This window comes from Populus trichocarpa, chromosome 17, assembly GCF_000002775.5.
Source record: "Populus trichocarpa isolate Nisqually-1 chromosome 17, P.trichocarpa_v4.1, whole genome shotgun sequence".
Classification (NCBI taxonomy): Eukaryota; Viridiplantae; Streptophyta; class Magnoliopsida; order Malpighiales; family Salicaceae; genus Populus; species Populus trichocarpa.
The window spans coordinates 600,008-609,659 of record NC_037301.2 but is presented as its reverse complement, the minus strand read 5'-3'; the positions used below and the strand labels follow the sequence as shown (position 1 = coordinate 609,659).

The 9,652-nt window shown below is 27.1% G+C and overlaps 1 protein-coding gene across 1 annotated transcript in view; it reads right to left on the bottom strand.

Annotated features, from left to right (window-relative positions):
• LOC7484594 (rust resistance kinase Lr10) overlaps positions 1 to 5,068 on the bottom strand; it is a 90,344-nt gene extending 85,276 nt beyond the window's left edge. The window contains exon 1 of the mRNA XM_052448673.1: positions 4,969 to 5,068. Coding sequence (XP_052304633.1) covers positions 4,969 to 5,017 — 49 coding nt within the window. The 5' untranslated portion in view covers positions 5,018 to 5,068. The remainder of the gene's footprint in view (positions 1 to 4,968) is intronic.
• Between the last annotated feature and the right edge of the window lie 4,584 nt (positions 5,069 to 9,652).

Below are 9,652 nucleotides of genomic sequence, written 5' to 3'. Positions count from 1 at the left end.
TTTTCATTAATATATATATATATATATATATTCAACATGAAAACTTAAAGGAGGAAATTAACAAACCTCCTCGATTATCAAATCAATTCCTTTAAATTACTCCTTATCAATATAGTATCTTATTTAACACTAAAGAGGCCTAAAACAAATAAATTTTAAAATTTTAAACTAAAATTTTATTTCCAATTTTATTTATAAGATAATTAAATAAACTTTTTAATTAAAAAGCCATGTATCTTTAACTCTCGTAAATAAAAGGATTCATACAACTTTTACAATTATATTGGCAAACCGTAATAATACTCTCATAAGTAGGAGACCATGCACGAAACCAAAGGATTCTTAAAATTTTAAATTTTTTCATTTTCTTAAAAAATATTAATATATTATGTGGTCTTGAGAACAATACTCCTCTACTGCTTGTTAAGTATTGTGATGAAAAGTATTTTTTAAAAATATTTTTTATTTAAAAATATATTAAAATAATATAATGCATTTATAATTTTAATATCAATGTTCGTTAAAATAAAAGAATAATTAATTTTTAAAAAAATCAACAATAAATAATAAAAAAAGATATTTTATAAAAGAATAATTAATTTTTAAAAAAATCAACAATAAAATATTAAAAAAACATATTGCATATCATGTCCATGTGTGTGTGTATTCATAAGAAAACTGTTAATATTATCATAAAAAATCTAACTTTTTCTAAAAACGATGACATAATCATATATTTTTTAAAAAATATCTTCTTAATAATTCAATTTAAATCAAATTTAATACAAAAATTTTAAAAATAATTAAAAAAAAAAGTGATGGCAGATAATTATCAAATTCGGTAAAATATCGATGAAGGAAGAAGAAAAAATTAAAATCCTTCTGAACAGCAGCATCCACAAGTCGTCTAAAGTTTTCACAAGCAAATTTATATTTTCAATCTTGCTTTTATTGCTTTTCATTTTTAGAAACGTTTTCAATCATTTTTTTTTAATCTAAAAAAGTAGCTAAATATAATGAGAATTATACATTTCGTGTGAAAAAGTTAGGTTAAGTCCTATGTACATATAACTATTAAGCAATTAAATTACGATCCAACTTAAAGTTAATATATTTAAAATAAAATAATTAACTTAAAGTTTATTTTAAAAATATTTAATTTCATTAACTAATTAAGTAATTGAATTTTAATAAAGTATTATATATAAAACAAAAATTAAGTACTTACTTAATTTTAAATATTTTAAATTATTTTTATCTTTTAAAAAAACAATATCAGCATAATATTGCAAAATATATAATCCGATAATTCATCCAAAAGTTACAAACTTGCATCATAGTCTGAAAAGCAAGCATCAACAATAATAATAATAAAAACATGCATCTATATAAAAAAAATAAAATAAAAGAATGATTAAATTGAAAAAATAAAAAATAAATAGATTACAAAGTTAATATTTTATTTTCACAGAATAGTCATGAACAAATTAGTATAAAATACTTTGTAAATCATGTCCATATGTAATTAATTGCCTGAACGTAATATCTTGCCATATTGAAGTATAAAATTGGATGCACGTTGTTTTCACAATCAAAATCATATTTTTAGTAGCTAATTAATATTATGGATATTGTCCCTCTCTTTCTAATTAATTGCCTGAGCGCAGTAATTGTTTCTCTTTCTAGCACTGAAAGGTAAGGATGGTTTGTATTATGTGTTTTCGAGAAGAATAATTATGCAAAGATTATGAAAGGTTTGTTTGTTTTTATATTTTAAAAGTATTTTTTTTAATTATTTTAATATATATATTGATATTAAAAACAGTTTTTTTTAAAAAAAAACATATTATTTTAATTTATTTAAAAAAATAATTGAAAAACAACCAAAATAAAATGAGATTAATGGCCAAAAATTAAAGTCTTTGAATTATTGAATGATCACTCTCTCACTACTTACATCAATTAAAGTTTAAACCACACAAGTATTAGTTAGCCATGAAAATACAAACACACACACAAATTGTAACCCATAAAGATGAAGAAAGTATCACCGATTTGAACAGAAAAATGGAAGAACATTTCAATTCAAATAATATATCTTAAAAATTATAATGTCACTACTTCAATTAATTGATAAACTTGGGCCAATCCTCCTTGTAAACAAGAAATTCTCTAGATTACGAATACCATCCATCTTGGATCCCTACGAAAAGAAATCAATGGCCACAAACTACTAAAGTCTTGGAATTATTGCTTGGTTGCTCTCCAGCTCACTGATTAAGATTTAGGAAATTGCATATGAAAAGTTCCCACCGATGAAGGGGAAGACCTCTTTGTGGCCTCCGCTTACAAAGTCAAGCTCGTCTACATCTCGGGTCCATCCTGAATGCGATATTGCAGACGAGCCCAAACAGAGAAGAAAGAAATGGAAAACAAAAATGTAAGAAATTAAGTAATTGAATTTTAATAAAGTTTTATATATAAAGCAGAAATCTAGATTACGAATGCCACAAACTACTAAAGTCTTGGAATTATTGCTTGGTTGCTCTCTAGCTCAATGATTAAGATTTAGGAAATTGCATGAAAAGTTCCCACAAATGAAGGGGAAGTCCTCTTTGTGGCCTCCGCTTTCAAAGTCAATAGAAAACAACACAACCAATTAAAACAACACAACCGCGGATCAACCAATTGAGTAATTGAATTTTAATAAAGTTTTATATATAAGCAGAAATTATCTACTTAGTTAATTTGAAGTACTTTAAATTATTTTTATCTTTTAAATAAAATAAAAATCAGCATAATATTGCAAAATAATCCTAAAACCCATGATCCAAAAGTTCAACTACTATTGCAAAAGTGAGGTTGCAACATTTTTATTTTTATTTTTGCTTTAAATTGCGGAACTATATACAATTGAAGCACTTTTACAACAACTTTGCATATAATGATGGAATGATGGTACCGTTCCTTTGGTTTAGATTTGCAATATCATAGTATATATGAAAAGCAAGCGTCAACCAAAAAATGCATTTATTTTCACAGATGTAATTATTCAAAAAAAATATTAATATTATCATAAAAAATCTAACCTTATTTGAAATCTATAACATAACCATCTTGGATCAAAGACTTGCAGGAGATATTGCATGGTCCAAGTCAATGGCAAGAAGAGCTTTCCGACCGAAAGAAGGGGAGGGCCTCAAGATGGCCTCCACGTCCATAGTCAAGCTCGTCTCATTGAATACTTGGAGAATTATGCGCACAGATGTAAGGAGTCTTCGCTTGAAGTTTCCAAGTCTTCTCTTACATAAAGGTTACTACATCTTGGGTCCATCCTGAATGCGACGCAGACGAGCCCAAACAGAAGAGGAAAGAAATGGAAAATAAAAATGTAAGGAGTCCTCCCAGCTTGAAGTTTCCAGGTCAATAGAAAACAACACAGCCAATAAATTAGAGAAAAGGTTAAGAAAAATAATGTGATAACAATCAATCTATCTTTCATGTCTGAGCCCCATCACGTAGAAAACAATGACAATATTGAAAAATACATAGACCTAATTTCAACAAAGATATTTTTATTTAGAATTTCTGAACCTTATCTTATGCCTAAAAATTGATGACCATTAAAGGTATGTAGTTGACCTTTCACCTATATATAGAACTCAAAATTCTCTCGATGATCTTCAAGGTAGTTTCAGAGTTGGTTCCTATAATTCTAGAACGCATAATTAAATGGATCTAGCAAGTGGTCACTTTTCCACACTGCTAAAAAAAAATTAAATGAAATATATATCATGCTGAAATCAAAACCGATAATAAGTTTTGATAGAGCCAAAACAGTCTCCACTAGCTTCAAGCCTTCAACCATCAGCTCCTCAACATTACAGATACCCCTGCCAGCACCAGATCCCACAACCCAGCTCCAGCACCATCACCACTATGACGGTGACTCTCACCGCTAACATAGGAGTGAAGAGCAGAAGGAGATCAACCCGCAAATAGTATAGACTAAGAAAATCTACTGCTGGAAACAGGGAGCAAATCTTCTGGATAGCTAATATTGTTCAAAATTTTTGTTGCCACAACCTTTGGGATCGGTATTTAATCGAAAAGGATAGCTAATATTATGGATATTGCCACAAGAAGAAGGAGCGTAGTTCTTTGTAGCATAGTTATTAAACCCGGCCCGGGGATTGACCCGGCCAAGGGGCCGGGTCCCGGGTTTCATGGGTCAACCCGGGTCAACTCGGGTCAACCCGGATTAACCCGGAAAAATTAAAAAAAAATTAAAGTTTTAATATTTCATATGAAAAAATCCATGTAAATATAGATTATACATATTATGAAGTTTAAAAAAATATTTTAAAAAGTTTTTTATCCTACATTAAAAAAATATTATGTTAAACTTTTAAGTTAAGTATTTAAACTAAAATTTTTTTTTATCCCACATTGAAAAAACATAATTTTTTTCTTGGAAACATAGAGTATATATACTAATGAGTTTCAAATCCCACATTGAAAAGATAATATATTATCCTTTTAAGTTGAAGTATTTAAACCAAAAGGTTTTTTATCCCACATTGAAAAAACATGGTTTTTTTCATGGGAACATAGAGTATATATATGAAAGGGCTTCAAATCTCACATTGAAAAGATATCATGTTATCCTTTTAAGTTGAAGTATTTAAACCAAAAGGTTTTTTATCCCACATTGAAAAAACATGGTTTTTTTCATGGGAATATAGTGTATATATATGAAAGGGCTTCAAATCCCACATTGAAAAGATACTATGTTATCCTTTTAAGTTGAAATATTTAAACCAAAAGGTTTTTATCCCACATTGAAAAAACATGGTTTTTTTCATGGAAACATAGAGTATATATACTAATGGGTTTCAAATCTCACTGCAATGGGATAACTGTGCTCTGCAGCACTGCAATGGTAGGGGGATAGGATCACTAGAAAAGGGAGGGCTGCATATGCACCGAAGAGGTGCCTTAATACTCTGCTGAACATTGAGAGAGAAACTTTCTTTGGGAAACCAAATAATGTGCTTTGTTACACTTTGATCAACAGATATAAATATATTATGAGGACAATACTCGTCTACAGAATACGAAAGGAAATCGTAAATAAAAGGATTCATAAAACTTTTACAATTATATTGGCAAATCGTAATAATACTCTCATAAGTAGGAGACCACGAAACCAAAGTCTTTGGAAAAACTTTCACCCAACCCTTAATTCTTCATAATATATATTATAATTCTTAACTATATATATATATATATATATATATATATATATATATATTCATCAATTTTAAAAAAATATATATAGATATGACCCAATGACATAATATTTTACCATGCCCAAGTATAAAGTTGGTCGGACGTTGATTTCACAAGCAAATTTATATTTCAATCTTTGCTTTTATTGCTTTTCATTTTTAGAAACGCCGGTTGTTTTTTTTCCCACCATGTCCACGTTTTCAATCATTTTATATATTATGGATATTACCACAAGAAGGAGGGCGGTAATTGTTGCAATTTCTATAATTGGGTTGATAGAATCACTAGAAAAAATTTTTAAAGGAGAATAAAATAATGGTTTTGCCTTGATAATTCTATTTATTGTGTTACTAAATCACTTAATTATTACACAATCAAGTTAGAAATATTAATTTAGAAATAAGTTTAGTTTATATTAGTGCATGATCTAATAATATTAAATCAAGGTAATTAAAGAAATAAAAATATCTGTATTTGTTTTTATTTTGTTTCTTATGTACATTTTCTCTTATTTTATTAAAAACTTTGGATAATTAAAACACAAATTAACAAATTCAAAATCAGAGTGATGGTGCTCATTTATTTTAAAAATATATATGGAGAATTATACATTTCGTGTGAAGACTTTAGGTTAAGTCCTATGTACATATAACTATTAAACAATTAAATTAAGATCCAACTTAAAGTTAATATATTTAAAATAAAATAATTAACTTAAAGTTTATTTTCAAAATATTTAATGTCATCAACTAATTAAGTAATTGAATTTTATTAAAGTATTATATATAAAACAAAAATTAAGTACTTACTTAATTTTAAGTATATAAAATTGTTTTTATCATTTAAAAAAAAATATATCAGCATAAAATTGAAAAATATATAATCCGAAAATTCATCCAAAAGTTAAACTACTATTGCAAAAGTGAGGTTGAAACATTTTTTGCTTCCACGTAGTATTGGCGATATGCAATTGAAAAAATTATACAACAAATTTGCATAATTTTCAATGGATGTAGCATTTCTAAATTCATTTGGAAAAGCAAGCATCAATAATAATAATAATAATAAAAACATGCATCTATATATATATATATAAAAAAAGAATGATTAATTTGAAAAAATAAACAAAATAAATAAATTACAAAGTAAATATTTTATTTTCACAGAAAAGTCATGATCAAATTATTATAAACTACTTTGTATATCATGTCCATATGTAATTATTCAAAAACCAATTGTTAATATTATCATAAAAATCTAATCATATTTGAAAATTATAACATATATAATCGGGTACTTTTAAAATATCTTCTTTATAATTCAATTAAAAAGCGAGTTTTGTACAATAATCTTTAAAAAATTAAAAAAAAATAAAAAAAGGGGGGAAAATGATGGCAGATAATTATCAAATTGTGATTAATTGCCTGAACGTAATGTCTTGCCACCTTCGTAATTCTCTAGATTACGAATACCGTCGATCTTGGATCCCTACGAAAAGAAATCAATGGCCACAAATTACTAAAGTCTTGGAATTATTGCTTGGTTGCTCTCTAGCTCATTGATTAAGATTTAGGAAATTGCATGAAAAGTTCCCACCGATGAAGGGGAAGACCTCTTTGTGGCCTCCGCTTACAAAGTCAAGCTCGTCTACATCTCGGGTCCATCCTGAATGCGATGCAGACGAGACCTCTTTATGGTTGGAGTTATTTTTAAAATATTTTTATTTAAAAATATAATAAAATAATATTTTTTTAATTTTTTAAAAATTATTTTTAATAATAATATATTAAAATATTTGAAAACACAAAAAAAAAATATTAATTTAAAAAATTTAATTGTTTTAAAATATAAAAACAAACCGTGAATGAACCCATCGATCAAAACCACGGTAATGGAATATATATAGTGAAAGATAGCTTTTGTTTGGGTCCCATCATGTAGGTAACAATAAGATAATGGGTTTGTAATAAATCAAAATCTTTAAAAACCGAGAAAGCTTTAGCTAGCTATTGAAAAACAACTAATATATTTAATTTTTATTCCTTAAATATTCTTGTTCAAATACCATTACAACACTTTAAATAGAAAAACTAATAAGAAAAAAAAATCAAATCCTATAATTATTAAAGTTAATACATTTAAAATAAGATAATTAACTTTAGTTTATTTTTAAAATATTTAATATCACTAACTAATTAAGTAATTGAATTTTAATAAAGTTTTATATATAAAGCAGAAATCATCTACTTAGTTAATTTTAAATACTTTAAATTATTCTTATCTTTTAAATAAAACAAATATCAGCATAATATTGCAAAAGTGAGGCTGAAACATTTGTTTTTGCTTTTCCACGTAGTATTTAATGGAGGTTGCTTTTCATACGACATATGGTCCTATCTTTTCTTTTCTTTTCTTTTCTTTTTCTTTCCGTTCCTTTAACGCGGAGTTGCTGACGCCACAACCAAAAGTAACGGTGGTCCGCGTTACTTTGGGTCACTTGGTGTGACTGTCTGGAGAGGTCGAAACTCGAAAGAGAAAGGTAGAAGATGGATTTGGGTGGACCTCTTGATGTCCTCCACTTCCAGAGTCAAGCTCGTCTCATTGAATACTTTAATTATGCACGAAAATCACACATGGTTTTCTGGAAAACAATCAAATGGAAGGAGTCTTCGCTTGAAGTTTCCATGTCTTCTCTTACATAAAGATTACGACATAAAGTTTCCTATCCTATCTTTTCTTTTCTTTTCTTTTCTTTTTTATTTAACGTGGAGTTGCTGACACAACAAACTATGGCCCCTGTCGGTTGTTTGACGGAGAAAAACACCATCTAAACTTCTCAATGATTGTCGATGAAAAATATTTTTGAGTTAAAAAAAGACTTGTTTTTTTTATATAATTTTTGGTTAAATATATTTTCTAGAAGTTACAAATAAAAGCAGAATTTGTTAAAGGGATGTCCAGAGGCTTTTTCATCATTTGATACTTTTTTTTTAATTATCAAAATATATTTAGAGACAATTTAGTATTTTAATAAACATAAAATATTATTATTTTTTTATTTTTTAATAAAAAATTCCTATCTACTAATTTCTTATTTATTTTTTTAATTATTATTTATTTTATTTTAAAAATAATTTATAATTTTTTTTCATATCTTGAATGGTGAAACTCTTGGTTATTGATACAATTCAGTGAAGGAAAAGTGGAGCTGATGGTCACTTTGGGTTGTTAGTTCAGACACTAGTGATCTTGAAGATGAGTTTAAGTGAAAGTGGTTGTTTTTTAAAATATTTTATTATTATAAATATATTAAATTAATTTTTTTATAAAAAATACAAATGAAAGCATTAGAGGAGAATGTCTCCAAAATTCACTTCAAGAAAGGGAGATTCCGCTCTGATTTGCAAAGCCTCATGGATCGCAATCACCTCCACTTCATTCGATTCTTTTTTATGTTTGATATACGACACGCCAAAAAAGTGAGATTGTCGCTATCATCCTTCTACTCGACACATGTATATTCCTTTGGATTTCATTTTCTTGGAGTCAAAGTAGTATTTCTCGACTTCCTCACCCATCTCTATATCCTCTTCAAAAACAAGAAGAGAAGTTAATGAGGCTATACTTTGATGGCATAGAAGACCAACCAGTCCAATTATAGATTGCAGAAGACCACGTAAAAGACCTCTTGGGGTAATACACTTTGCTTCATCTCCTAATATTCCAGATTGTTTTATTGGATATAAATTACCTCTCAGTCATAATCAAGAAAAATCATCAAATCGATATTCTTTAGAATACAGAGCAAGAAAATCAAAGTATTATCTCAGAAGCTAGCAAAACCAAGGCTGTCAATTCCATTTCGGTAGGTGTTTTGTTTTTACAATTGGAATGGAATGTTTCAGTTTCGGAGTGTTTCGGCGTACCGTTTCGGAGTTGTACTGTTCATATATATATATTCAACAAACATAATTCAAATTAAAGATAAATTAATTATAAATTATGCAATACAAACACAATGCCAAACAAATATAATTTCAAATTTTAAAATATTTCTAAATAGTCAAGATTAAACAGATCTTTAACTTAAAGTAATTCAACTTAAACAAAATATCAAAATATTATGAAAGTAAAATGTTTTAACACAAATATTTTAAAGATAAAGTTCGGTCAATGTTATCAAGGCTAATGGAATCTAAAGCATACCTTGTTTTGCTCAAATTCCTACAAAGTATAAACATGAAAAAAATAACATGAATATAAACTATATATATTAGTGATAAATCTAATTTTAAAAAATTAATATCATTGTTATTGAAAATAGTAATAATAATTTTCAATATTATTATTAATATCATTG